The sequence below is a fragment of the Excalfactoria chinensis genome, chromosome 23 (genome assembly GCF_039878825.1).
Source record: "Excalfactoria chinensis isolate bCotChi1 chromosome 23, bCotChi1.hap2, whole genome shotgun sequence".
NCBI classification, from domain to species: domain Eukaryota; kingdom Metazoa; phylum Chordata; class Aves; order Galliformes; family Phasianidae; genus Excalfactoria; species Excalfactoria chinensis.
Window position 1 is genome coordinate 2,118,341 of NC_092847.1, and position 27,472 is coordinate 2,145,812.

General features: G+C 51.0%; 1 protein-coding gene across 1 annotated transcript; it reads left to right on the forward strand.

Annotated features, from left to right (window-relative positions):
* LOC140262166 (complement receptor type 1-like) lies at nucleotides 1–26,608 on the forward strand. The gene is made up of 45 exons (XM_072356358.1): nucleotides 1–206; nucleotides 707–855; nucleotides 1,279–1,467; nucleotides 1,673–1,772; nucleotides 1,988–2,073; nucleotides 2,288–2,500; nucleotides 2,948–3,130; nucleotides 3,676–3,864; nucleotides 4,271–4,468; nucleotides 4,637–4,819; nucleotides 5,076–5,264; nucleotides 5,385–5,564; nucleotides 5,648–5,817; nucleotides 5,982–6,136; nucleotides 6,972–7,066; nucleotides 7,824–8,003; nucleotides 8,161–8,340; nucleotides 8,745–8,927; nucleotides 9,043–9,231; nucleotides 9,354–9,533; nucleotides 9,647–9,843; nucleotides 10,089–10,280; nucleotides 11,370–11,595; nucleotides 11,794–11,982; nucleotides 12,381–12,572; nucleotides 12,953–13,052; nucleotides 13,938–14,020; nucleotides 14,248–14,442; nucleotides 14,598–14,657; nucleotides 14,772–14,894; nucleotides 15,287–15,374; nucleotides 17,728–17,915; nucleotides 18,032–18,223; nucleotides 18,669–18,860; nucleotides 21,641–21,826; nucleotides 22,392–22,488; nucleotides 22,592–22,674; nucleotides 22,943–23,134; nucleotides 23,495–23,677; nucleotides 23,797–23,985; nucleotides 24,147–24,240; nucleotides 24,575–24,660; nucleotides 25,240–25,446; nucleotides 25,796–25,819; nucleotides 26,061–26,608. The coding sequence occupies exons 1-45, from the start codon at nucleotides 19–21 to the stop codon at nucleotides 26,102–26,104; spliced, it is 6,981 nt and encodes a 2,326-aa protein (XP_072212459.1). The 5' UTR covers nucleotides 1–18; the 3' UTR covers nucleotides 26,105–26,608.
* The last annotated feature ends 864 nt before the right edge of the window (nucleotides 26,609–27,472 follow it).

Below are 27,472 nucleotides of genomic sequence, written 5' to 3' on the forward strand. Positions count from 1 at the left end.
TCTTGCTAGGAGGAGTTAATGATTGATAGGAGAACTGGCAAGGGTCCGGTCCCTGTAGAGCATGTGGTTTGCTGTGTGCAGCCATTTCTGAGCATGTGGGTGGATCAGAACCCCTCCTTCAGCACAGCAGGGCTGTGTCAGTGCCATTGGAAGCACCCATTGCTGCCTGCAGAGCCCAGTCTGGTGCCATCCCCTGTAGAGCCCAGGTAAGGTGAGCTGAGATCCAGGAGTAGGATTTGGGGGTGTTATTACAGCTCTAATGGGCTAAGGGAAAAGTAGAATAAATTGGATGAAATGAAGAGATGAGCAAGGAGTGAATTAAAGCCAGAACAATGAATCAGCAGCAAGAAGAGCTCAGTTTGGGCAGATGAGTGGAGAAAGGGAGGAGTAACTTTATTGGGAGGTGCTTAGCGTTCCTTTATTTAGCGACCAATTTCTCATCAGTTGCCTCTAGGCAAAGCATCAAGGTGGGCTGTATTGCTTCCAGGAGGAAGGTAAGCAGTCAGTGTGTAAACCTGGGAGGGTTTGGGCTCACAAGGGATGATCCTGGAGAGCTGCAAGTCAGACAGGGCTCTCTGACCCTTAGTGCAGCCAAATATGCAAAGACTAGAGAAGGGATGCCTGCAGGACCAGCTTAGCAATCAGCCATGGTGTAACAGCAAGAGTAAACTCAATGCTTTTCTTCTTTCCCCCACTATTTTTACAGGTTATTTGGCCTAGAAAAAGCATGCTGTGACATCTGCAACGTGGGCAGGATGAGGATGGTGCCAGCTCTGGGGTCCACAGCCCAACCAAGGAGCTGTGCTTTTGTCCTGGTGCTGTTCCTCACTGCTGCCCTGGTGGTGGGCACCCAGGGTAAGCAAATATGAAGCTGAGCTGGGATCCCCAGAAGGGGAAGCTCTTTCCTGATCCTTGATCCTATGTATCTCTTTGCCTTTGCACTTGAAGAGCCTCGTGAATCTGATCACAGCCTTTTTGCTTTCTGTGCAGAATGGCTGTAAAATTATTCTAGGTTAAAAAAGGTGTATTGACTCGTGTACTACCTGAGGATAAGGCAGCTGTTGGTTTAGGCTGTGTCACCACCCTTAGAGAGCACTGGATGAGGTGTGAGGAGTGCAAAGTGATACATGGAGTGATGCTCATCCCACCATAGGCTGCAGTTTCCCTTCTCTCCTTTGCATCCCTCTCCAATGAGTTTTAAGGACTGGACTTTCAGAGCAACCCAGCCTCTGATCTGCAGTTTTCCCCAGTGTTTTCTTATGGTGTTTCTGTTGGTAGGTGCCTGCGATGCTCCACCACGGTTCTCATTTGCAGAGCTGAAAGAGGACTACCTGTACAACAGGACATTTTCCTCCAATGATGTGGTGGAATACCGCTGTCGGCCGGGCTACATGAGAAATTTCAGGGCCCGGAACACTTATATTTGTGAAAGGAATAGGTGGAAAGGATCAAACAACTTCTGCGTACGTGAGTACACGTTGGGTTGGCTTCTGACTTTGAGTGAATCCATTGGCTCGTTGGGGAGGTGGTGGGTGTGAGCAACAGTGATGGAGTCCCTGGTACTGAGTGCCAGCAGCAGGGATCTGTCTGGATGTTGTTTGCCTTTGACCACTGACTGGCTATACTCAGAAGTGCATTCTGAAGAACTAACTCTGGTCCTGTTGTCCCCCAGCAAAGCCTTGCAGTTACCCTGGAGAGCCAACCAATGGCCGGCTTGTGGAAATGCAGCAGTTCACCTTTGGGTCCGTAGCAAACTTCAGCTGTGACACTGGGTAAGCTGGGAGTACTGGAGGGTCCTGCAGGTCCTTGTGACCATGAGAGGATGTCCAGCCCAATTGTCTGTAAAATAGTAACTATGGGTTTGGTTGGGTTGGGCAAGTTTCTGATTAGCTTTAATTCTAAGGAAGCCAAAGGAATCCTGCTGGTGAAATTTAATACAATCTAAATTGTTCTTGACCAGTAATTCCCTCCCCTCTGCTCCATGCAGGTACAGACTGGTTGGAAATTCCCAGATAAGGTGTGTGATTAAAGATGGGAGCGTTGCTTGGGATGGAAACGTTCCCATCTGTGATCGTAAGTAGAGTCCTGCAGCTCAGCTGCTGTTTGAATGGTGCTGGGAATGGATGAGGATCGAGAAGGCTTTGGTCATTCACTGCATGTTGGAAATATGGAGAAAACACTTTTCTTGGTGTTTTCCTTCCTGCATCCCATGGAAACATTCCCTCAGGTGTTTGTGTCTCAACTTCAGGCATAAATTAACATTAATTTTTCCAACTCTTTTCTTTAGCAATTCCATGTTTGCCCCCTCCAAAAATAGCTAATGGAGAGCACAACGGAGGTGACATCGAGCTCTTCACTTATGGAGCTTCTGTCACCTACCGGTGCCACAGTGACAGCAGGGGGAAGAATCAGTTCTCACTGGTGGGGGATGCCTCTATTTTCTGTACGACCACCGACAATGTGAATGGTGTGTGGAACAAGCCAGCCCCGGAGTGCAAAGGTGAGCAGCAAACTGCCCATGGGGGAACCTAGGAAGGGAGTATTCATCCATGGTCATGGATGAAACAGAAAGCTTGCCACAATTCAGAAGCTTGCTGTGGGTACCTGCTGCCTTTACTTTGTTCTCATTCTTAATAGAAGGAGGAGGGGGGAGGGAGCCCAAATAGTAATAAAGATGTAATACTGGACAAAGACTTGAAAAATGCTGCTACCTCGTCATGCCCATTTCCATCCCTTCTGTTGAATGTTTGTTCCAAGAACCATGGATTCATCACGTGGCTTAAGTTGGAGGAGCTTTAAAGATCCCCCAGTTGCAGCTCCCCACCCATATTAGTGGCTGCCAACACCAGATCAGGCTGTCCCATGCCCCATTCACCTTGACCGCTCCAATGCTTTCAATCACCTCCCCCTGACCCCTTGCCTGAGCAGCATCATCTCCCCCACGCAGTGGTGAGCTGCAGGGAGCCCCAGGTGGAGCACGGCAGGCTGCAGAGCGGGTACAAAGCTGAATACACCTACAGCGACACCGTTGTCTTCGACTGTGAATTCCGCTACGCGCTGCTGGGCAGTGACACAGCCATGTGCCAGGAGGATGGCAGCTGGGACCCACCGCTACCGCAGTGCCAGCGCAGTGAGTGCCCACAAGGACGTGATCTGAGCCATTGCAGTTGGGGTTGTGGGCTGTATTCTGTTGTTTTTGCCTCTTGCACCACAGTGGCCTGTGCTTTTGTTTCCCAGCAGCAGCTCGCTGGAGATGATGTAGGTGTGGGACTTCCAAAAGTCATATTTTTTGGGCCTCATAACTGAAGTCTTGTTCCAAGATCTAAAGTTGATGAGAGTTTAGAATTCCGAGGAACTGACCTGACCTTTCTACGCTCAGTGCTTTTCAAGGTCACTGGTAGATTAGGGCAGGGAGTATTTGGCTTCGTTGGAAATTGCATGTCATTGCAACAAGTTAGTGTCAATCACCATACACTGCAATAACAGATAACGCGTTTCATTTTATTTCTATTTTATTCACTCTTCGGTATCACTAAACTCAGACAATTGCTTTAAGTGAACCTCAGGAAGATCACACATGTTTTTTCCCCCCATACCCTCTCACGTTGTGTGCTGTCCTGCACCTCACTGCTTTCTCATTGGCAATGTCATGGAGTGTTGCTTTCACCCCCCCAGGCAGCTGTGATGACCCTCCTGACGTGCAGAATGCTGTTAAAGCAAGACTAGCGGGCAATTTATTTCCTATTGAGACTGTCATCACTTACGAGTGCAAGTCGGGCTATGAGTTCAGCCCTGGAGTAGTGATGCAACACATCAGTTGTCTGCCAGACTATACATGGACTGAAATTCCATCGCCCTGTGAAAGTAAGTGCATGTTCCTCCAGCTTAAGTATCCTTGTGCTTGGGCAAAACTATTCCCAATTCAAGAATCTGTGTGCAGTCTACCTTATCTACCAGACGTGCTTTCTGCTCCTTTGAACCCATGATAAAATCAGAGCACCATCACTAAGATGGGATGGCGTGGTGCTGTCAGTGCCCATTGGAGAGGGGAATGTACATCCATGAATGTACAGCCATGAAAGCCCCATGAGTCCCATGGTGTCCATCAGCATTGGTGGCGGGTTGCAATAACTTCATATGCGTACCCAGAAACTGCCTTTAGGAATGTCCAGAAATGGCCATTCATTCTCCTTCTGCCTCAAACAGACCTGCTGTCATCGAGGTACCTTTTGCCACGACTTCACACTTGCTGCTGTTTGGTGTTTCTCAGGAATTAGTTGCCCAAATCCAGCTACCAAGAGGGGAATGCACATAAGCGCCTGGAGTGAAAAAGAAGTGTATGTGTTTGGAGACAGAGTCCGAATTGTTTGTGATCCTGGCTATGCTTTCAAGGATGGTGATGATTATGTCATGCTTCAGTGTACAAACAACGGCACGTGGAACCGGGCAGCACCAGACTGCATTCCAGGTAGGAGAGCTGCTGCATCACCTCGACTTGGTGACTGCAGCAGAGGTTTGTGTTGCTCCATACATATGTCTGCTACCATCAGTAGAAATCTACTGCCTTCTCTGTGCTTCTTCATGGGGTTCTTCCTAAAAATGCATGAAATCCTTTTATTTTTCCTCTTGCTTCCAGTACCTCATTGCCCAAAGCCTGTCATTGACCACGGAAGAGAGGTTTATACAAGCAAAAATGATTACACAGTTGGGACTCAAGTGAGGATAGAGTGTGATGAAGGCTACATGATCAGTATCCAAGAGTCAGTCACGTGCCAGAATGATGGGAGCTGGTTTCCCACATTACCCTACTGTCAGAAAGGTAGGTGCAAGGCAGGAGCTGTGATCTGTGCTGGGGCAGGGCGGGCAGCCATCCTCCAGCATCACATATGGGGTGCAGGGAGGTAAGCACTGGCTGTGGGGCTGAAGGTGTCTTCCCCAGCAGATGCCAGGCAGGAGCTGAGCACAGGGCTGTAATTCCATGCTGATTTCTGAGGAGTGGTTTTCATTCACACCTGAATATGATCATTGTGTGTGTATATATATAATTGTTTTTCTTCCTAATCTTTCTTTCATAGCCTGCGGCCCTCCTCCGCAAAGCACCCACGGGCTGAAGATCGATCAAACATCATCATTTTTCCCCTATGGCTACAGAGCAAAATATAGTTGCGCTGCTGGGCTGTCCCTCATTGGGGATGAATACATCTACTGTACCTCTACAGATGGAGTGAACCTGGAATGGAGCGGCCCTGCCCCAGAGTGCAGGGGTGAGTCTGTGGGGTCACCCCAAAGCTGGAGCATCAGGAGGAGCCCCTCATTCTCCCCACACACTTTCTGTCCCAGGTTATGAGGCATCCTTGTACTACATCCCTCTGCTCTCTCCTTAGAGATTCACTGCCCGAAGCCCGTGGTTGAGAATGGAGAGATGGTTACACTGCAGCACACGTTCCCCTATGGGACAACCGTGCACTTCTACTGCAAGGAGGGCTTCACACTGCATGGCAATGCTAACAGCAGCTGCATGGCTGATGGCACCTGGCAGCCAGCCCTGCCTGAATGCCAGCCAGGTGGGTCCAGCCCCTCACTCTGCAGCTGGCAGAGCATTGACCCCCCTCCTGTTACATTATATGCTGTGTTTTTTGCCTTCTAGTTAAGTGTCCTGCACTGAGGAACATGGAGAACCTACGGGTTTTCTCTGACAAGGAAGAGTACGAGTTTAATGAATCTCTGTACTTCTCCTGCAAGGAGAACAGCAATCCATCAGAGACGTTGTTAACCACCTGCTCTGCTGGAGGCTCTTGGATGCCACCCCCCAACTGTGTGAGTACCACTGCCCTCCCAGGCTTCGTGTTTTGTCCCATTTATAACCTGGAATAGCACCAGTTTGCCTTCATGGATGTGCTTTGTTACTATGGGGCTGCACAGCATGTGGGTCCCCATGGCATCGACTCACACCTTCTGTCTTTGTCTTGGCTTCCTTCAAGAGAACACATCATGCGTGCAAGAAGATCCGTCAAATCCAGGAAACTTTTGATTGTGGGGTTCCTCTGTCTGAGCTGAAAACTTGGCTGGAAGTACAGAAACTCTACCTGGAGATCCAGAAGCTGGAGAAGGAGCTGGGAGCCAGAGGAGGCCGCTGGTGGCAGTGACTGGGATTGTGGTGGGCAGAAACAGAGTCAGTGAAGGAACAGATTTGTGTCGTAGGAGGAATCGGAGTCTTTTGGTTCCTTTGGGTAGAGCTCACTGCGTTAGGTTTGTGCATCACTTTATACCTTTTAAAGCTTTACATTTAGGCCTGTTATCCTGAGAGCTGTGCGGTCTGGAAGGAATGGAACTGAGACTGAACCACTCACCCTCTCCAGCTGCAGCCCCTATTCATCACATCACTGCTTGCCAACAAGCATTAACAGCCTGATTACCCACAGCCTCCAGAGCTACTTGGTACAATGGAGAAACCCTCCAAGCAAAAAAACTCAACACCAGCTTTTCCTCTCAAGTAGGAAGTTCTGATCTGGCAGCAGAGCCAAACCTCTGTGTGTCCCCTGCAAAAAGTGCAGCCCGTGGAAATAAAACTGGAAGGAAAGAAGCGGCCAAATTATTTCTGCAATGTCCAGGGAAGGAGGAGCGCTCTGCTAACCCATGTTGTGTGACCAGACTGGTGTTTCTTCGCTGCTAGATTATAATAAAGCTGCGGTTCTAATGGCTGCTGTGCCTTATTTGCAGTAATTTCTGCTCTATCTGTGGTATAGAGCAACACTCAGGTGAAAAGGCAAAGGGGACACACGGCCCTGTTCCACACACCGACTGCAGCTCTTTCTGCTCCAGAAACAAGGCCAGCACGGTGCAGAGCAGCTCTGACCCCGTCACAGCTTTGCTCCCCACCATCCCCATGCAGTGCAGGAGTGCAGTGCTGCTGTCAGTCAGCTGTCCCCCACTTCCTCCGCCTGCTTCCCCTTCCCCTGAGATCTGTGCAGTCCTGTGCTACGGCTGCTGCTTGCCATGCGGGTGCTCCTGGGCTGGATGGGGCCATTACTGGCACTGCTGGTGCTGCAGCCAGCGGGGAGCTTAGGTGAGTGCTGCCTTCTTCCTTTCCTGCTGCGGTTCAGCTTTGCTTTTTGATCCAATATAAGATAACCAGGCTAGAGATGCATTCCTCTGTTGGAGGTGCTGCTCACCTCTTGCTGATGCTCTTGTACGCTGCCTGAGGGGCTACAAGCTCATCCCTGTGCTATCCAGAGCCAGGTCCTTGAGCAGAGCTTTGCAGAGCCCATCTAAGGCTTTGCTGTACTGTTGCCCTAGGTCCTGCTGACCAATGCAGTAGCAAAGAGTCAATCCTCAGGTTGGAGCATGTCCTACAGTTATGAGGCTTGAGATGAGGATGGTGGTTGGATGGGGAGAATCAGTTGGACAGATGATAGCTTAAATGTTTAATTAAAAGGAACATAATTTGCAGTTCGAGTGGCATCAGGAACAAGGCTGGTGTGTAAGCACTGAGGTCAGGATGGTGCTGGCTGTCATGTGTCCTGTGGGCTGGCTGCATGAGAAGCAGTGGTTTGCTCTGTAGTGACCCTCAGAAGAGGAATAACTCCCTGTTTCTGCTGCAGCTGACACTGCCTTTAACAGCAGGTGCTCCTCTGATGCACAGAGCAAGCTGTGCAATGAAAGGGCAGAACCAGCCATGGGTTGTACCCACGGAATCCTGCTGCTGGCAGCTCCCTGAGCATGCTACTAAACCCCTGCACTTGCTAAGCCAATCCATTTATAAGAGGTGCAGGGATCTGCCTATATGAACCCTCCTGCAATCTCCCATTTGTTTGCTGCTGCAGAGGTGCGGTGCCCGGTCCCAACCGTCCCTCATGGGTGGCTGAATCCTGCACAGAAGGAACTCAGTCCTGGGAGCTCAGCTGTGCTTGAATGCGAAGCTGGCTACGTCCCCATAGGCAGCAGCACTGTGAGATGTCTGAGCAGTGGCAGACTGCTGCCACGGGCACCGGCGTGCACCCGAGGTAAAACATGGTCTCTCTTCTTGGTCTTTCTCCCATGCATTCATGTGGGTTTACTTGCCTAAAGCACACTGAGGTGGGCTGGGACCCCAGAGGCAAAGCTCAGCCCCATCCCTGGGTGTGGGGTAGATCTGGTTGCTCTGAGTTTCCTGCTTCCCAGGTCGCTGTCCTTCCCCTCCCATCGTTGACCACGCTGACCGCAGACCTTCGCATGAGCTCCTGGTGGGTTCCACCATCACCTACTTCTGCAGGCATGGGTACACATTGATCCCCGGCGTATCCCCAACAACAACGTGCCTCAAAAACTTCACCTGGTCCGCGATCCCAGAGCTTTGCCAGAGTGAGTGTTCCCTTCTCTTTGCCTCAACTACAAAGCCATCCATTAAGGATGTGGAAACAGCATCAGTCCTTCAGTGGTGCTATGCTGTGAAGGCTTTATGTAGCAGCATTTGGGCTCCCAGCAATAATGTTGCTGTTCATAGCGTGGCATGGTGAAAAAGAAACACCAGAAACTCAAGCTAAATCTTTAGCTGCCCCAACAGCAGCAATATATCGTCCCACTGGTGCCACCTACAGCCAGCCACGGGGTTCAGGCCATTCTGTCTACAAAAGGGAAATGGTGGTATCACATAATGACAGTTTGCCACTGTTGGGTGGTGATGCCTGGCAGGTTTTCAGGGCTAACAAGCACTGGGAACACACTGGCCCCAATCCATGGAGCTTTCTGATGGCTCTGTCCCTCAGTGGTGCAGTGCCCGAGCCCGGCCATCATCAACGGGAGGGAGATGAGTGTGAAGCAAGAGAAGTACAGCGTTGGGCAGCAGGTGGAGTTCCTGTGCAACCCAGGCTACAGGATGTGGGGCAGCCAGAGGACTCAATGCTGGTCGGATGGGACGTGGAAACCCCCGGTGCCGTACTGCGATAAGGGTGAGCCCAAGTGATACTTCCTTGGTTGGAGCTGGGAGTTGCATCTCTGTGGCATGTGGGAGCAGCAGAGAGAAAATCCTGTAACCTTTGGCATCTTATCTGTTTTCTGTCCAAGTCTGTAGCCCCCCTCCACTGATCGCCAATGGGCAGCACACCGGCTTGAGAACAGAACTCTTTCCCTATGGCACGGAGGTGAAGTACAGCTGTGCCACTGGGCTGTCCCTCATTGGGGCTGAGTCCATCTACTGCACCTCTGAGGATGGGGTGAACCTGACATGGAGCGATCCTGCCCCGGAGTGTAGGGGTGAGTCTGTGGGCTCACCCCAAAGATGGAGCATCAGGAGGAGCCCCTCATTCCCCCCCAACCCTCTTTGTATCCCAAGGGTTGAGGCATCCCCCTAAGGCAGCCCCCTGCTCTCTCCTTAGTGGTTCGCTGCCCCAGGCCTGTGGTTGCCCATGGAAGGATGGATCTGTCATGGCACACATTTCCCTATGGGACATCCGTGCGCTTCTCCTGCAATGAGGGCTTTGTGCTTCATGGCAACGCTGAGAGCCGCTGCATGGCTGATGGCACCTGGCAGCCAGCCCTGCCCGAATGCCAGCCAGGTGAGTCCAGCTTTAACACCGACTCATTTACCCCAATTTCAGGCTTGGTTTTCTACCTACGCAACGACTTTTGCCCATTCTGAACTGCTTTCTGCTGTGTGCTTTGCTTTCAGTTCAGTGTCCCAAACCACGAGTTGCTAATGGAAAGCTGACAAGCACTGATCAGACGTGGTACCCAATAAACTCAACGGTCACGTTTGAGTGCCATGAGGGATACCACTACTTCCCAGGTGATGGAGAAGCTGCATTAAAGGACTCTTGGACAGCCACATGCTTGGCTGATGGCAACTGGGCACCATTGCCTAAGTGTGTAAGTAACTGTGGTGTGGTGTGGCTGTTTCTGGGTGAATGCTCCCTGATCTCTGCTATGGAAAGTAACCCCGACCCTCTTAAATAGGCTTTCCTTCATTGCCATGGGGGGGGGGGATGCAGCTGTGTTCAGCCAATGCACAGCAAACTGGGAAGGGGTGCAGCCCCTCAAAGCTGCAGTGTTGGGTCCCCATCTGCAGCAATTCAAATGGCGTTCTCTGCTTTTGGTGTTGTTTTGCTTAACAGAAGAAGGAAGGCGATGCTGACGTGTGCGGAGAGGTTGCTTATGTTCAGAGCGTCGTCTCTGATTGCCACGTGCCTGCAGAGGATGTGAAAACTCTGCTGGAAATACAAAAACTCTTCCTGGAGATTCAGAAACTGAAGGTGGAATTGCAAGGACTGAGCAAGGAGGTCCATTCTGCAGTGAATGCCTTCCCTGTGGGCGCAATCCATGCAGTCTGAGTACCTATAAGAAGCCTCCTAAGAACTGCATGGCTTGTGCTTCTATACATAGGGCCAGCTCCTTTCTGCCTTGCCCCATGCTAGAGCACAGAGGGCTTTCTGTTCTAACCCTCATACAGGACATGCTTGATTCTCTGCGTATTGCTTTTTGCTTTAGGAAGCAAAGCAAGAAGTTCAATTGAGCTTCTCTGAGTCACTGTATAAACTGTGCTAAGCCAGGAGGAGTGGGTCTGAAGTCTGGGAAAGCAAACTTCTGGCAGAGGTGACTGCCCAGCACCAGGCTACGAGTGTTTGCATACCTCGCCTATCTAGAAATAGCAATGGAGTGAGTACTGAGCTGCATCACTTCCTATTAACCCATGTCATGATCTCATGGTTTCTATACATCTAGTTCTGGGCAGTGTCAGGGCAATAACAAAACCAGGCTCTAAGGCCTGTTTGCTTATCCCTGGATTTCAGAGGTAACGGGATTCTGTACTTGAAAGATGCCAGTGTTGGTTTCATCTTCCACATCCCTGTGTCTGCAAGCAAATAGATGATGCAAGTTTAAGTACAGCGAATCAAGTAGCAATGATTTCTCTTATTATTCAATAAATAATAATCCCTTCGTGCATCTCTGCAATGAAAGGTGCTCGCGATGTATCTGCATGCCCTGAGCTGATGTCATGTGGTTTATTTCAGTGCGTTGAGTCGGGGAGCAGATGGAGCTGCTCACATCCCTCTCTAATTACCAATGAGTCAGGGCAGCTAGGAAAAAATTAACAGACAAAAAGGGATAATGCTTTTAGTTTAGTTTCAGTAACTCTGCTCATGGAAAAGCTGAGCTGTTACTGCCAGCAAATGGCTGAGCAGGGGCTGGAGGCTTAAAGCTTTCTGTCCTGGCAGCATCCAGCTGTGGTAAACCTGTGTTCACTGCCAATCTGATGTCAATAAAAGGGTTGAGGATTCCCCCAGCCCTGTGGGAGGACAAGGAGGCTTTGCCCAGGCCTTTGGGTGACGGCTGCTCCCCCTGCAGAAGGGCTGAACTCTGTGTGAGTTCTGGGAGGGTTTCCACTGTTCCACTAGTTTGGCTGCATCTGTGATGCTGCATCCCCTCCCAGCTTTCCAAAACAGCTGCTGGGAGCCAGCAGCTCTCTGCAGAACAGCACAGGGACTGCTGTGATGGGGTCTGGAGGAGGACTGAAGTACCTGGACACCCCAAGCTGCAGGACTCGTGCTGCAGTGCAAGGATACATCCATCCTGCACTGCTCCTGGCTCTGCTGGGGCTCCTTGGCATGCCAATGGCTGACGGTAAGTACAGCATTGGGATGCATGAGGGGCAGCAATGAGACCTTCCCAGCTCCCCCCCATTCTGCTGTGGTGCTGGGGAATTCAATACCACCATCCCCGAGGGCTGCAGCTCAGCCTTCTGCCTTTGTTCAGGGGAAGAACCCGAGCTGTCCATGTGGGAGTGGGGTTCTCACCCTAAGATGTCTTCTTGTACCACAGGTGCCTGTGGGCCCCCACCTCGCATGACCCACTCCCAACCCTCCGGCGTCGAGCAGCTCAGCAGCTTCCCTGTGGGCTCCAGGGTGACCTACATGTGTCTGCATGGTGCTGTCAGGATCCCCGGGATGCTGGACGTGGTGCAGTGCCTGCCTGGCTCACAGTGGTCAGAGCTGCGTGATCCCTGTGGCTGTAAATACCCCTTTTCCTGATAGAGCTGCTTCTTGCTTAAAGCTTCTGCAGCAGCTGCTCTGCACAGTGCATCCTTTGCTGCTGTGGATGGGCACAGTGCTGCTGGGCGAGTGGAGCTGCAGCTGTGATGCTGCTGTTCCTGCTGAGCTCCAGCTAGCAGCTCCTGGCTGCACGGTGCATGGTGCCAGCAGTTTTGTGCATGCAGTCAATGCATCCCGGGCTGTGCTTTACATATGGATGCATTTAGCACAGCTGTAGCCAGGTAAGAGAGCAGAGGTAACCTTCAATGAGCACACAGAGCTCCTCAAAGGCTCCATAACAAGCATTTCTGCACTTCCAGGCTCTGCTTTGCACAGCTCTCATTGCCAGCTCTCAGACCTGCTCTCCTTGGTTGCCAGTGAGCTGCACAACCCCGACCACGCTGCACTTTGCTGCCCTGTCTGAGGTGGACGAGATGATCAATTTCTACCCTGTTGGGTTCACTGTAAGCTACATCTGCCGTCCTGGCTATGAGAACATCTCCGAAAGCCAACCCACCAGCACCTGCCTTGAGAACCTGATGTGGTCGGAGGTCCCGGAGTTATGCCAGAGTGAGTAGAGCCTCTCCCTGCTGCTGAGCATCCCCATCCTGTGCTGAAACATGTCCCCATTTAATGCAGGCTCAGCTGGCTGTTCTTCTTTAAGACCTCATACAGGAGTTATGTCATTTATTTGGTAGCATTCTTCATTTTCCGTTGGCACGAGGACGTCTGTTTTGATTTTCACGTCATGTTTGCAGCTGGACATAGCATATGCATGGGACAAGAGCCAACTTGCAGGGAGGATTTCTAGCATTGAAGACCAAGCATGTTCCCTAATGAAACCCACGTAGCATTGAGAAGGATGGTGTGGCAGCTGTAGGGTTCTTACAGCCGAGTGCCCTACATCCAAAGCACTGGGATGGATGCTCACTTTGCCCTTCTCCCTGCAGGGAAATCCTGCGGTCCCCCAGCAGCTCCACCTGCAGGGAGGACCCTCCAACCCACAGACTTTCTGTTTGGCACACGTGTGAGCGTGCTCTGCAATGAGGGGTGAGTCCTGAGGCTGGGCTGGTGTTGGATCACTGCAAGCCTGGTGCTCATGCATGGAGCTGTGGCTCTGGGCTGGGCTGCTCTCTTGCAGCTGTCCCCACTTCAGTGCTTTGGTGACGAGTGCTTTTCACTTTTGAATTCCAGCTTTGGGCTGGGAAGGAATGAGGCATAGCTGGAGTGAGTGGGTTGGGCCCTGGGTTTATGGCAGCCTTTTCTTTCAGGTGTCATCCAGAGGAAATCTAATTGCTAGAGGGTAAATAGGACTGTTGTGGCATCAGTTTGTAACTGCAGGCTCCAAAACAATACCTGCAGTATTTCAACTGAACGTGTTTGTGCTATAATGTATAAAAGGGGTTATGTTTGAATGTTAAAGCTGAGCTAGAAAACAGGAGCGAAACGCTTCCCACCCATCAGTCTGACTCATGCCCTCTCTCTGCTTCCAATCAGGGCACGCACACAATGCTGGCAGACCTGCATGCTTGCAAAGTGGAGCTCATACACATCCATTCTGTGTTCCTTCCTCCCCAGCAGGAGCTGGCACTGCCTGCTTGTTCTGTCCTTCTGTGCAGCACAGACTTTTTTTTTCCTACAAATATTCCCTTAGGGAAGCCTGGAGGGAAATGACAGCACATCCCATGGATGGGATACACACATGAGGGTGGAGGGATTATGTGATCCATGGAAGCAATATTAGCTATTAGCACTGGTATGCAAATGATGATGTTTCCAAGCAGGAAGGATGGAAGTTGAATGCTGCCAGGACAGGAGGTCAACATCCAGCAGCACATCCACAAAAGGCAGATTCCTACCTGATCACATCAGTGCTGGGAGGAAAACACTCATGGGTGCAGGGTACTCACACTTCTATTGTGTGCTTTAATACAGGTACCAGCTCCACGGGAGGAACTTCATCCAGTGCTGGCTTAAAGGAGATGATGTCGAGTGGAGCAAACTTCCAACCTGTGAATGTAAGGCTGAATGTGATCACGGTATTTTCTCATGACGTGAGACAAGCAGTGGAGGGGGGGTGGGTTGAGATTTCTAGTGCTGAAAAGCCAGAGCACAGAGAGTGCTGGCAGCCCATCCTTACCTGCTCAGATCTCTTCTGGTATCTTTGCTGGGTACAGAAGAAGCATTTAACATTCGTTATTCTTGAGGCTTCCAGTAACGCTGCTGTTGGCTTTCTGTCATGCAGTAATCACCTGCTCTTCGCCTCCTCGGATCAGCAATGGGAAGCACGATGGTGAAGGCATGGAAAAGTTTGCTTACAACTCAACAGTGACCTACAGCTGTGATTCTGGCTTCCAACTCATTGGGAACGTGAGCATCCGTTGTACGAGAGCAAGCAATGCCGGAGGGGTATGGAGTGGAGCAGTGCCCCAGTGTAAAGGTGATTTCCTTTGAGTTTAGGGTTTATGGTGGGTTTGGTGCTCAGTATGTGATTGCCGTGCCGTGATCTGAAGAAGAACCCCAAGCCGTGCTGCTAAGTGAGGGATGAAGCATCTGAGAGGGAGATGTAACCAATGTATCTTGTTTTTACCACAGAGGAAAGCCCACCTGTCAAACTCAGAGCAAAACCCATGGAGAGGAGTCCTCCTCCCCAGAGTGAGTTGCAGTGATTCCAACCCGATTGAATGAAGCCCCAGATTTGATTTCCCCCTTTGTCGCAGCTCTGTGAAAAAGCCATTCTGTGAGTTTTCAGGCTTCCATCCTTTCCAGTTCCCCAGAGAAGTGGCCTCAAAGCACTCAAGAAGGTTTCCACAATGGAAATGAAAATCAGCCTCTATAAGAAGTCACTCCAAAACACCAACTCCTTCTCTTCTTCATTCTCCACGAAGCCAGGTGAGCCCAGCACAACCCATAAGGCATCCAGCAGAGCTCATTCATAGCACCCATGACTTGTCCCCTTTCCGTATCTCATCCCTTCCCATGTTTCTCCTCTACAGCAAGGAGCTGTGCTACCTCAGCTCTCAAATCTGTGGTGCCTTTGTACAAACCCCAACGCTCCTTCTCTCCTGGAAGCCACCAACCATCTCCATGTTCTCCCAAGTTCCGCAGTATCTCTGCTGTTCTCCCCAAGGCCGGCTGCTCTGAAAACACTTGGTGGTCTAAAGCTGCAGCATATTGTACAAGTGAGTGTTTCATTTGCTGTCCTGTTGTTAGAAGTGATGCTGCAGCACACAGCCCAAAGCGCTGGGCTCCATCCCAGCTAACGCTGTGTTGTTCCACCCCAGGGCGATCGTGGGCAGCCAGGAGAACCTGGATGTGGCAGAAGTGCTGCTATCACCGATTTCCCATCCGCTGCAAAGGGCTGTTTTACCAGTAAGAATGGTGAGTCTTGGTTGGGTCGAGTGGCCAAGAGGGAGGTGTAAGCAGAAAATGATCAGTGGGAAAGGCAGAGGACCCCCAGAACCTCCATTGGGCTTCATTGCACAGCTGGAGATGTGATGCAAAGCCTTTCCCAGGTGAGAGCCCAGACCATCCCCTCACTGCGCTCCTTGGGTTACAGTGAGGGATGAAGTTGGGGGACATTGGCCCCTTGGTAGTAACAAAGAGTGGTTGGAAGCATCCTGGAAAACACAGCAGGGAAGGAAAGGGGAAAAAAAGCTTCATCCTGCTATTTTTTTTCCCTCTAAAAACCCTCTTTGCTGCTCTATCATGTGCCTTCAGAGTGAAAATAGGCCTAAGAACCTCTTCCTGTTGCTTTTCCTTTTTAACTGTTTTGTCATTCCTGGCATTTCTTCAGGAGTTCGGGTGAACACAGCAGCTCCAACCTGGCTGTGCCCCACAGCAGAGCCTGGACACATCCCAGCCTGCACACACCGTCCTATACCACTCTGCAATGCAGTGGTGTACAGTAGCTGATGGCCACAGCTGCCTCTCCCATCGGATCTATTAGCAGTTCATGGAATCATAAACCAGCTTGGGTTGAAAAGGACCACAATGATCATCTTGTTTCAACCCCCCTGCTGTGTGCAGGGTCACCAACCACCAGACTAGGCATCATCAGAGCCACATCCAGCCTGGAGTAGTTGGCTCTGAGGTCACAAATCCACTCATCCATCCCTCTGAGCAGAGCAGCCTGTGGTTTCTCCAAACCCCTTTGAGCTGTTTGCAGTATTTCAGTCAGAGCTCAGCTGTGTCACAATCTCTTACAGGCAGAGTTTCCTCCTCCCTCCCCCCATCCTTTAACCTGTTTCCTCCCTCGTTAGCAACACAGACTGCTGCCACAGCAATCGGCACAAACACAAAGGCACATGGGGAGCTCATGGAGGAGACTCAGATATCCACAGTGCTCCATTGGCTGCAGCAGTCTGGTGCTGTCACAGCCACAGTGCAACCAGAGCACTACCTTCCTCATCTTGCATCTTCCTCCCGTTAGGAAACCAGAGCATTTTGCACAAGAAATTGAATATTGGCCTTTGGATCTTTGGCACTGTAAGCACTTTCATTGGCAAAAGCTTTTTGTTGTTGCTGTATCAAATGTAAATATATATATATATATACATATTGAGGTTACAGGAGAGCTAAGAGCCACAAGTGTTGCACTCTGTGCTCTCACGTCCTCCCACTGTAACAGAGAAAGCAGAAATGTCCGTGTTACGTCATTAGCTGCCCCATTCTGTACTGTAACTGCCTTATATACAGGGCTGTCTGGATCTTTATTTACAGCTCATAATAAATGATGGCTGTTTGAGTGCCAGCTTGTGAGTTCACTGCTCGTTGTGTGAGCTGTCTATTCTGTTCAAGGCCTTTGGAGACATCTCGCCAAGGTGAGCAGTTCTTTATCATCCCTCCTCCACATTTATCTCTTGAGTTTGATTCTGATGCAAGTTTAGTTTCCGAGAAGCAAGGCGAGAAAGAAAAGCAGACCGTGCAACAGTGCTGGGCAATGAGAGAGCTCCCAAAAAGCACTTTGAACCAGAGAGGTGAGCAGCGTGATGGGGGGACACTGGGCCCTTGTGCATTATGAGCCCTTCCAGGCAGGGTGGGTGGGAGCTGCTGAGTGTAAGTCTGACCTGATCTGAGGGCACATTTCTATGGGCAGCCCCCACGCGTGGCTCTGCAGGCTGGTTTAACTGGAAACCTCGTGCTCCTCCTGCCAGCGCCTGGGTGTGCTCCAGCTGCAGCACTGCCCTGCCTTCGTGTTCTGCTGGGTCTGATCCCCACTGCACGGGGAGGGCTGGCAGGGTGAGATAACACAGCAGCTACAGTGAGCAGAGCCGCTGTGCTGTCAGCTGGCTCAGCTGCCTTCTAGGGAAGGGTCGGATGCTGCCCTGCACTTTGTTTTCTTGCCCCGAGGTCGCTGCCATAAGGCAATACCAGAGATTTCCCAGCATTTAGAGCGTATTCTTCCTGTTTTACACAACCCAGCCGCTGCCCTCATTCACACCGCAAGTGACCATCAATCTCCACTTACTCTGTCATCGCAAGCACATATCTCAAAGGAGTACGCCTGACCCCTCCCTTAAGAAAACAGCTCTTGGCCCCACTGCAAACACTTTGGATGGAGCTTAAGCCGTAGCGAAAAGAGGAAATAAAGCTAAAAAAGAAAAATGTTAATAAGAATATTAAAAGATAACCGAGTTCACAGCGGAGTTCAGCCTTTACTGGGTGATGAAGGGAGCCGCTCCGCCTCAGGGGGAGGATGAAGACAGACCCCCTCTGCCCCGAGCCCGGGGGGCGGCTCCTCTCCCTTCGTAATGCGGCGGCTGCGGGCCGGGAGGGGCCGGAGCCAGGCGGGGCCGGGGCCGGAGCCGGAGGAGTTCCCCAGATGCCCGTCGGCCGCGATGGGCTCCGTGTCGTACCGCTCGTTGCTGTCGCTGCTGCTGTCCCCGCTGTCGCTGCTGCCCGCCGTGTGCGGTGAGCTCCGGGCGGTGCGCCTTTGCGTTACGCCTTTGCGCTGCGCCTTTGCGCTGCGTTCCTTCTCACGCCTCGATACGGAGCTCTTCCTTGAATGCGTTTTTCTTCTCTTACAGGTGACTGTGGGCCTCTGCCCAACCTCAACAAGGCAGAACCCCCGGAGGACGACCGGCACAAGGACAGCTTCCCTGTGGGCTACGAAGTAACGTATAGATGCCTCCAGAATTACTCGAAGATCCCATCGCGGTCGGATACAATAGTGTGCTTTAATAACTCCCAATGGTCCAGACTGCAGGAGTTCTGTGACCGTGAGTAGTTTGCTGCTTGGCATTGCATTCGTGGCCACAGTAATCATGGCTTCCTCACCTGAGGAACCACTTCTTGCCCTTCCTCCTCGCTGTGTTGCCTCAGATCTGGAGCCTCTGTGTTAATAAACAGCTGGGGAGCACTAGCACAGGGCTGAATTTGGAGTTAACAGTGTAGGGAAGTTTGTGGCTAATTGGCTTTGTTGGCTCACACCAAAGCTTCCATCTTTGGAGCTGGCAGGGCAGGCGGGCACCTGGCTGGTGGGCAGCTCCAAGAAGGCACAATTAAACATTTGAAATCTTTTCCTCTGTGGACATTTTAAAATCACAGAAATGACTCATTGAACTGTAGCAGTATCCTAAAGGCTTGTGCATCATTGCCTGTATTTGTATCTTATATTGTTGTTCCTTGCTTTGGAGCTGTACGCTTGTCTCTCCTTGTTGCCAGGCAGCTGCCAGAGCCCTCCCCAAGTAACCTTTGCCAAACTATCAGAAGAAGATGAAATGAAGAATTTCTATGCTGTCGGGATCACGGTGCGCTACGACTGCAGGCCAGGCTATGGGAACAGCACTGCTGTGCTCCCCAGCAGCACCTGCCAAGAGAATTCAACATGGTCAGAAGTTCCTGAGCTGTGTCACAGTGAGTGCACCCTGCATCCTTCCAGTCTCCTCCTGCTGCTGCATCCTCAGCACTCCATGCAGGGCTGATTTTCAGGACATTTAGCAGGAAACATCACCATGAAAATCACATCAGCTCTTCTATTTCTGTCGCTCCGTGCCTTAAGGATGCTCTCATTTCTTTAGAGCTGCCTTGTGGTCCTCCAGCAAACCCAGAACATGGCACTGTTGTGGTAACGGATCACCTCTTCCTTGCAAAAGCCGAGGTGGTTTGTGATGAAGGGTGAGTGTGAGGATGCCCACTGTCCTGGGGAGGTACTGGGGGTGTCAGTGCATGAAACATGGATGCACCTTTTCCACCTGCAGATACACACTGTCAACAAAGGTATCTTTCATCCGATGTTCCATCCGAGGAGATGGGGTTGCCTGGACTCCACTTCCAACATGTCGGGGTAAGGGAGGCCTTCAGAGCTTGGCTGGAAACACAGAACATCTGTATTAAAAACCAGCACTGAATGTTGTGGATTTTGCCAGTTGTGTGGATCTATGCGGGGCCCAGCTCCACCAGGGAGCAACATGGGCTCCATGTGCACAGTCTCGTAGTTCTCCCTTCAAACACAGCATGTTTCAAGTGGGTTGGGAGCAAAAGAGCAGGTGGATGCATGGGTTTGTATTCCATCTCCATTGAATGGGACATTTTGGACCATTTCTCCTTCAGCTTCTCCCTCCGGATCTGGCACTGGAGCAGCGACAAACCCAACCACTCATTTGGAAGAGAAGGCATCAGAGAACCACTACATCCTACGTAAGAGCTCAAGAAGGCTCCTCCTGCCTTCAGGCCTCTGTGATTGCAACCCCTGCACCCCACTTCAGAGCCTCATTGGCTTCTTCTTATTTAACACCAATTTCTTTGTTTTCTTATCCAGCACTTATCCTCGTCCCTTGTGTCATTGGTACGTAGCTTAATGTGGAAGATAGCTTTTCCTGACGCGCAGCTATGATTTGCTGTTGAACACATGGGGTCATTGTGTTGGTTTCTTTGCTTCCAAGCTCCTATTGCTGAGTTTTACGGGTTCCTGGGTTTCTCTGCTGCTGGGCCATGCAGCAGCAGCACCTCATGCAGAGGTTCCCATCCTCATTTTCCAGGGATACAAGAAGGAGTTGCGCTCCTGGCCGAGAAGGAGCCTCTAGGGGGGGACAGTGCAGCAGAGCACTGAATTTTGCTGCCTTTCACCAACGAGGTGGCATTCACAATAGGAACGTTTCACACACTCCACTTGCACGCTGGATTTGCTGCTTATCGTTTGTTTTCTTCCCAAGGAACTGCTGTGATTGTTGCTTGGAGCATCAACAAGTGCAGTGCGAGTAAAAAGTCGGGGTAAGTTGGCTCTGCTCTTCATTCCTCGGTTACCTTTGGCTTGTTCCTAATGACAGTGGGGGTATTTCATAGAATCCTAGAACCATAAAATGGCCTGAGTTGAAAAGGATCACAATGATCATCTCATTTCAACCCCCCTGCTGTGTGCAGGGTCACCAATCAGGCTGCCCAGAGCCAGAGTTCTTTAAGCTTGGAGCAATGGTCGTTATATTTGGTCCCTATTTGGTCCTAATTTGGTTGTTATATTGGTCCCCATTCAACTGCTGTTTATTCCATAGACTTTATCCTTTCCTCTCTCAGGTCTTACAAGCCAGATCCAAGGGATGTAGAGCAGAACCCACCCCAAGAGGAGCACAGAGCTGATGTGTGTGCAGGGGCAGCTGCAGGCAACTCCTGACAGCACCAGGATCTTGCAATGCAGAAACTCTCTGTCGAGAAGCAGGAGGTCCAAACTCCCTTCGGATTCAGCTCCTTCTCCCTTTAGATAATATTTTACCCCCCAGTTCTTAAGCTGAGACTTTTAACCTGCACTCATCGTTTCTTTCCACCAGGAAAACACTGCGTTTGCACATCCTTGTGCGATTTCCATCACCGTTTTGCTAAGGCTCACTGCGTAGTTTGCAGACAAACGTTTGAAAACGACAGTATTTCTAGCAAAACTGCTAGCATTATTAATATATATATTTTGTAATGAAAGCAATACAAAACGAGCATCGCAGTCATTGTCTGCTTTGTCGCATTTGAGGGTTGAAAAACCTCTTAGATCACTCCGGTGCTGCAATCTTGTTCTCAGGGCGAGGAAATCGCTCTCCCGGCTGATGGCTGCCGCTGCGTCGCGCTGTTGGTGGCACAGCTGCTGGGATTGGCTTTGATGCAGGCGTTGGTGTTAAAGGAGAGCCCGTAACCGTGGGTACGGAGTGGGGGAATGGAGGCACCGACCCGCACAGCCCGCCCTGTGACTCAGCCGCTAATTGAGAGCAAAACCTTTCCGCATCGCGGGGCTGCGCTCAGCTGGGAGGGGGGAGGAGGTGGCCGCGCCCCGTTCCGCGTGGATGTGGGTGTAGATGTAGGTGTGTGGGAGTGCGTATGTGCTCGGCCCGGCTCTTCATTTTCCTACGGAAGCAGAAGGATTCCGTATTACAACGTGACCGGCGGCTGGGGCTGATGCAGCCTCCTCTCGCTCCGGAAAAGGCCGTACGGAGCTGAGCTGCGCGGAGCCGAGCCGTACTGCTGGGCTGCTCGTAGCTTTGTGCGCAACCATCGGAGCATCCAGGGATGGCCGTGGGCACGGCGCTGTTGTGGCTCAGCGTTGCGTTGCTGGCGCTGCCCGGAGCGTGCGGTGAGTGGGGACCGGGGTGGGGAGTGGAGCCCCCGCTGGGGAAGCGCTGCGAGAAGCGTTCCTGATCGCCTCCCCCCGCCAGCAGGTGACTGCCCGAAACCACCGAGGTTCTCTTTTGCGGAGCCCCCTGGCCCCACCAACGCTTCGTACCCTGTTGGAAGCAGGCTGTCGTACCGCTGCCGCCCGGGGTATATGAGAGATGTGAACAAATCCAACCGCGTCACCTGCCTGCCCAACTCCACCTGGGCTTCACAACCTGACTTCTGCATCGGTGAGTGCTCCTATGGGGTCACCAGAACCCCCAGGGCTTCACAGAGCTGGGAGGGATACCCCCCAGGATCGCTGTTAATCCCTATTCTGGGCACACATAGTGCCTGAGACGAGCTGTTCTTTGTTTTGAGGCGTGTTAATCTCTTGGGCATGAACTCTGTCCTTTCTCACTTTGCCACCTGTTGATACGGTGCAAATGCTGAAGTAGATTTCCAGAGAAGTAGGGTACAAAGGGGAACAGGCAGCAAGATTCCTCATGCATTAACAAAGCAGTAACAGTGGGGTTCCCTCCTCCCCCTTCTGCACTGCTTTCGTCCCCTACAGACCGTGATTTCACTTCTAGATCTGTTTCAAGCCCCAGCAAACATATAAACCTCTACTTTGTTGTTTGCCCTCGGCTGTGTTTAACTTCCCATTCCTTGAAATCTAAAGTGATTTTGTGTTTCTGGGGATGAAGGCAGGTGAAAAGGAGCTCCTGCTCTGCAGTGATTCTGACCAGCAGCGTGATGCTGCGTGGCATTGAACTGCAATAAAATACAGCTAATGCTGAGCATTTGCCCTACCAGGAAAGTTGTGTACACTGCCTGAAATACCGAATGGTGACTTCCACTTCAGCACCGACCTCCAGTTTGGAGCCACGATAAACTTCACCTGCAAGGCTGGGTAAGGCTGCAGTCAGTTGGGGCTGGAGGCAGCAGTGAGGGGTGGGATGCTTTTGATGCTTGGGGGGTTGTATTTTTATTAGATCCAATCTTTCTGTTCTCAGGTACCGCTTAGTTGGGAACCCGACTGCACAATGCGTTCTGAGTGGCAGTGATGTTGATTGGGATAATGTTCCACACTGTGAGCGTAAGTAGATCCGAAGCGCTTTGAGTACATCCTCAAAGCTGCTGTCTACCTCTCCTTCAGCTTCTCCTCTTGGACTACAGCTGCTTTTCTGCCGCTTTACCACTAAAAAGATGGAGTCTGAAGGCTTGGCAGCATTCAGGTGGAGATGATTGCCTTAGGGCTGCCCCCTTGGCTTTTCTTGCCTGTCCATTGACTGTAGAAGTTGGTGGGCCTCAGTTTCACATTTGATGATGTTTTGGTCTTTTCCTACCATTGCTTTCCTGTGCAGTTATTCCCTGTCAGCCACCTCCTGAGATTGAGAACGGACATCACAATGGTGCACACAGAGACTACACCTTTGGGATAGCTGTAACTTACAGCTGCACAGAAGGGCTTTCTCTCATTGGGAACGCCACCATTCACTGTACAACAAACGATAACCTCAATGGGATATGGAGCGGTCCAGCCCCAGAATGCAAAGGTAGATGTCTTCTTCCCCTCCTTACTCTCATTCCCCCTCTTATTCTCATGTGAATTCCTTCCACTCAGCTGACAAACATGGTTTGGTTCTAAATGGGTTCCATAGTGCCGTGGATTCCCATAGTCAGAGACAAGGCTTGCTGTAATGGGTTCCTCATAGCATGGAAAGCTGCTGTGATAACCTGAACTGCACAAGCAAAGGCAAAAGACCTGCATGCTGTTTCTTCACCATGTCTCTGTTCACTGAGTACTTGCATCATGCCTATGCACCATTGCCTATAGGAGCTTCTCACATTATGGCCCTGGTGATGCTTTTTCTTCCTATAACAACTGTTCTTACCAACTCCCCCTCTACTTCCAGTGGTGAGATGTGAAAAGCCAGAAGTGGAAAATGGGAAGAACGTGAATAGCTTTGCCCCTGAGTACACGTATGGAGAAAAAGTGAGCTTTGAGTGTGCTCCTGGGCATGCTTTGAATGGCACTCAGACTGTTACCTGTGATGCAGACAGTGCCTGGAAGCCACCTCTGCCAAGGTGTGACCCACGTGAGTACAAACAGGCTTCCTTCCTGAAGCAGCTGCCTTGAGGTTTGCATCTGTGTGCTGCGGTGCATGGAGCGTGTTAGCTTTGGTAGTTAGCATTGATTTTTGTCTCCAATTGTCAGGATACTGCGGCCCTCCTCCCAGCAACATCCCTTCTGCTGAGTTAACAGGGGCTGCGAGCAACAGCTCCTTGGCTGGAACAAAGCTGACATACCAGTGTCAGCCAGGTTTCACCACAGAGAATGGGAGGTCCCTGGAAGTCACCTGTCAGCTCGACACAACCTGGTCTGCAGGCTCTGCGCTGTGCACACGTGGGTACCTCTGCTCTTCTGCTTGGCCATACAAGTGAGCTAGACCTGCTTGAGATGCCAGCTACTCTGGTTGAGTGTCCAGCTCTGGGTTTGCAGGCACGCCTACAGCTTTCTTGCTGAATTAGCTTGAAGGTGTATGAATCAACTTCTTTTTCCTCTAGGTCAGCAATGCACTGTTCCCACAGTACAGAACGGGATGGTGAATGAGGACAGTTTCCTATTTGGGATGACTGTGACCTTCTCATGTGAAGCTGGGTGAGTTGGGGAAGAAAGTCAGGGACTTCAATAGGCTGTGACACCCACCTGCAGTTATTTCCTGCCCTGGTTTCCCAGTGCAAGATCCCAGTACAGCTGCATGCTGAGTGTAAATGAGCTGAGAGAGGCAATGCTCACTGAGCACTGATGCTGGGAACCCTTTACATCGACCATGTGCTGCCTGCACAGCACTAGAGTGCCCTTGCTCACCCAAATGGGCACTGTGGCCAGATCCCACTCTGCAGCAGGGGCAGCTCCTGGCTGATTGCTTCCATTCATGCTGTGGGAGGAAAGGAGAACCATTTTCTGTGCTAAACTTCCCCTCTTTCTTTAGGTACGAATTAAAGGGATCATCTTCTGCTAAATGTGTGGCGATGGGAAATGGAGTTGAATGGGATGTGGATCTCCCATCCTGTGAAAGTAAGGAAAAGCTGCACTGAGCCATTGGGATAATGGCTGGATAACAGCTGGAAGGGCTCTGGTGTAGCTGTGTGGGGGTGGGATGGGGCTGAGCCAACTCAATTGGCTGTGAAGCTCAGGATTTCAGTGCTAACTTGTACTGTGAGGCCTTATGGGCCCCTCAGAGGTTAAGTGGAGGAGCGGAGGATGAGCAAAAGTTAAAGAAAAATTAGTGATGTTTTGAGTGGGAGGAGCTTTTTCTTTCCCTGCAGTTAGCAGGGAAAGATGAAGCTAATTGGATGTAAGAGCTCTCTCCGCATAGTTTGGGGTAATGCTGAAGTCGGGTGATGCACGGTGTGATGGCAAGCTGGAAATGGCTGAAATGCTTCTAGCTGTCACTCCCATGGCTTGCTTATGGGCTGAGGCCCTGGAGTTGGGCTAAGGGCAGTAGCTGAGGTCTGCTTCCTAGCAGGAGCACTCAGTGCATTCCCACTTGCTGCTAGATGCACAGCCCTGGCTGTATTTCCTTCTCCCCATGCACACTGCATGCGTTTTCAGTTAGGAGAAGCACTCAGTCTCTCTTGGTGGTGTTCCCCATAGGACAGCGCTCTGATGTGCTCTGTGAACGGCCCCCCAGCATCAGCAATGGGGTGCACAATGGCACAGAAGGCACAGCATTCCTCCAGGGCTCCGTTGTGGTTTATTCCTGCAATGATGGCTTCATTCTGGCTGGAAGCAGCGCCATTCAATGCCTTGCAAAGACCCAGGACCATGGAGCCTGGAGCACACCCACTCCTGAGTGCAGAGGTGATGATCTCCTGGGGCTGTCTTGCTGTTTTCTCTCCATCTTAAAACAATAAAGACACCTTCATTTTACTTTCTCTTTGAACCCCCGAAGCAGACAGCTCAGAATCTGCACTCCTTGCAACAGCCCCAGTTAGAACCTTGTGCTAACAGCTGCATCACAGCCCTGTAGGCTGATGGGGAGTGTTTATCTCAGATGGATTCAACCCCCATGGTGCAGGGCAGTGCAGGGTGATGCAGGGCTCCCTTTCTACCCATGCACTGGCTTTGAGCTGCTCAGTGTTGTATAATCAGATGCCCTGAAGTGCTGCATGGTTGTGCAGAGTCACATGTTGGCTTTCTTCCTTTCCAGATGGAGCGAGCAGCATCATTGCTGGTAAGTGTCATGGACTGCAGATCCTTGTGCTCCCATTCTTGGGTATCTTTGCATTACTTGTTCTTTACGTGTTTTACTTCAACCTGCAACAGGCTGAAGAGCCTTCCATAGCAATCTGTTGTCATGCTTATGTTCTTGTTGCTGTGAAGAACAGGTGGGGAGGAAGGCAGAGGTGCTGCACATCCATGGCTGGGAGGGAAAAGGTGGGTGCGCAGCCTGATGTTCCTTTTGCCTCTTGCAGGAGTCCTTCCCTTCCTTCTGGCAATGCTGGTGATGGATTTCTAGATCAGGCCACTGATGGTGGGATGTGGTCAGATCCTGTGTTGCCTTCTGGATAAACCAACCCTGCAATGGTGACTGGTAGAACTGTGATGGATAAAGATGACATTCCCTAGGCAAGAACTTGCACCTTTTGGCCCTCGTTGTGCTGGACACAACAACAGTGTGGCTCAGATGTGACTGAGGTTATCACTATGGGAAGTGGGAGTGATGCTAAAGGAACTGCACTGCCGTGGGCTCAAGGAAAACGGGCACTTTGGGTACCTCCATATTCTGATTTTCAGCCCTGCTGAGGTAATGCTGAGCCTCGTCCCCATCAGGGTTCCCAATTGACTTCCTTTGTATGAGCGGTACGTACTTGAACAAATGGTGTGAGCCAAACACTGTGACACTTGAAAGCACTGACAACGTTTGCATGGAAGCACACTGTAGCAATGACTTCAAGGCCAGTATGGACACAACAAGCCTTATAGACGGGTTCTTTTACCAGAGAGAATATAAACACCTTGTGACAAAGAACTATTCTGACTCTTCCTGTTTGTGCTAAATTAGGTTCAGAGATGGTGTGAAAGTGTTTGCCGCCTCCCTGCTCCGTATCACATCAGTGCTTCTCTCCAACCGCCCTTCCTTCCTGCCCTGGAGCTGTGCTGCACTGCCAGCAGTGAGCTGCCATCCGACTGCACAAAGTCACTTGTTATCAATGTTTTCACTTTCTGTTCAAGCTGCCCAGATGGGAGATCTCAGGGCTGCTGTGCTGGTGGGGGGGGAAAGCAGGGCTAGGCTTCTTGCTCTGCTTGCTCTGCATCTGAGGCTGCATCCAAAAGGACTTGCAGCTGAGGTTGCACCTGTGGTTGGCACAGAACCCTTCAGACCCTCTATTAAGCAAAACATGGAGGCTCAGGGCTGTGTCTGAAGTTTGCAGCTCTGGCTTCTTTGCTATTTACGGCTGGAAAACAGAAGCATTCAGACTGCTTATCGTGCACTTATTTGTTCCTGCATTTTCATTTGTGCCTTCCTGTTAACCGGAACGTGCATCTGTTAAGAGGAAAAAGCACACAGGGCCATTTCCACGAGCACCTGAGCTTTCTTGTAAATAGGCTCAGAGGGTTCCCCTTGACAGCAGAGCTCTGTCCTGCCCAGCTGGCACTATGGCAGAGCAAAGCACTGTGAAAACCTAGTTGTATATATGTGAGAAAATGTATTGTTTTAAGCCATGAGGGTGACAGGAGGATAAGAACACACATAGAGAAGTGCTCCATTGCCCCCCAGGGACAGAGTGGCCCCTCCTGTCTCCAGCCCAGTGTATGGGAAGAGGTGGAAGTGTTCTACTCTGCTCTTCCCTTCCCGTAGCCAGGCAGGCTTAGCTGGAAATGG

Excerpts from the sequence above, each read along its gene's own strand:
- LOC140262166 (XM_072356358.1), top strand. The coding sequence starts at position 19 with ATGATTGATAGGAGAACTGGCAAGGGTCCGGTCCCTGTAGAGCATGTG. Across the intron at positions 3,131-3,675 it reads GCTACCGCAGTGCCAGCGCA|GCAGCTGTGATGACCCTCCT; the intron begins GTGAGTGCCCAC and ends TCACCCCCCCAG. Across the intron at positions 22,489-22,591 it reads AACTTCACCTGCAAGGCTGG|GTACCGCTTAGTTGGGAACC; the intron begins GTAAGGCTGCAG and ends TTCTGTTCTCAG.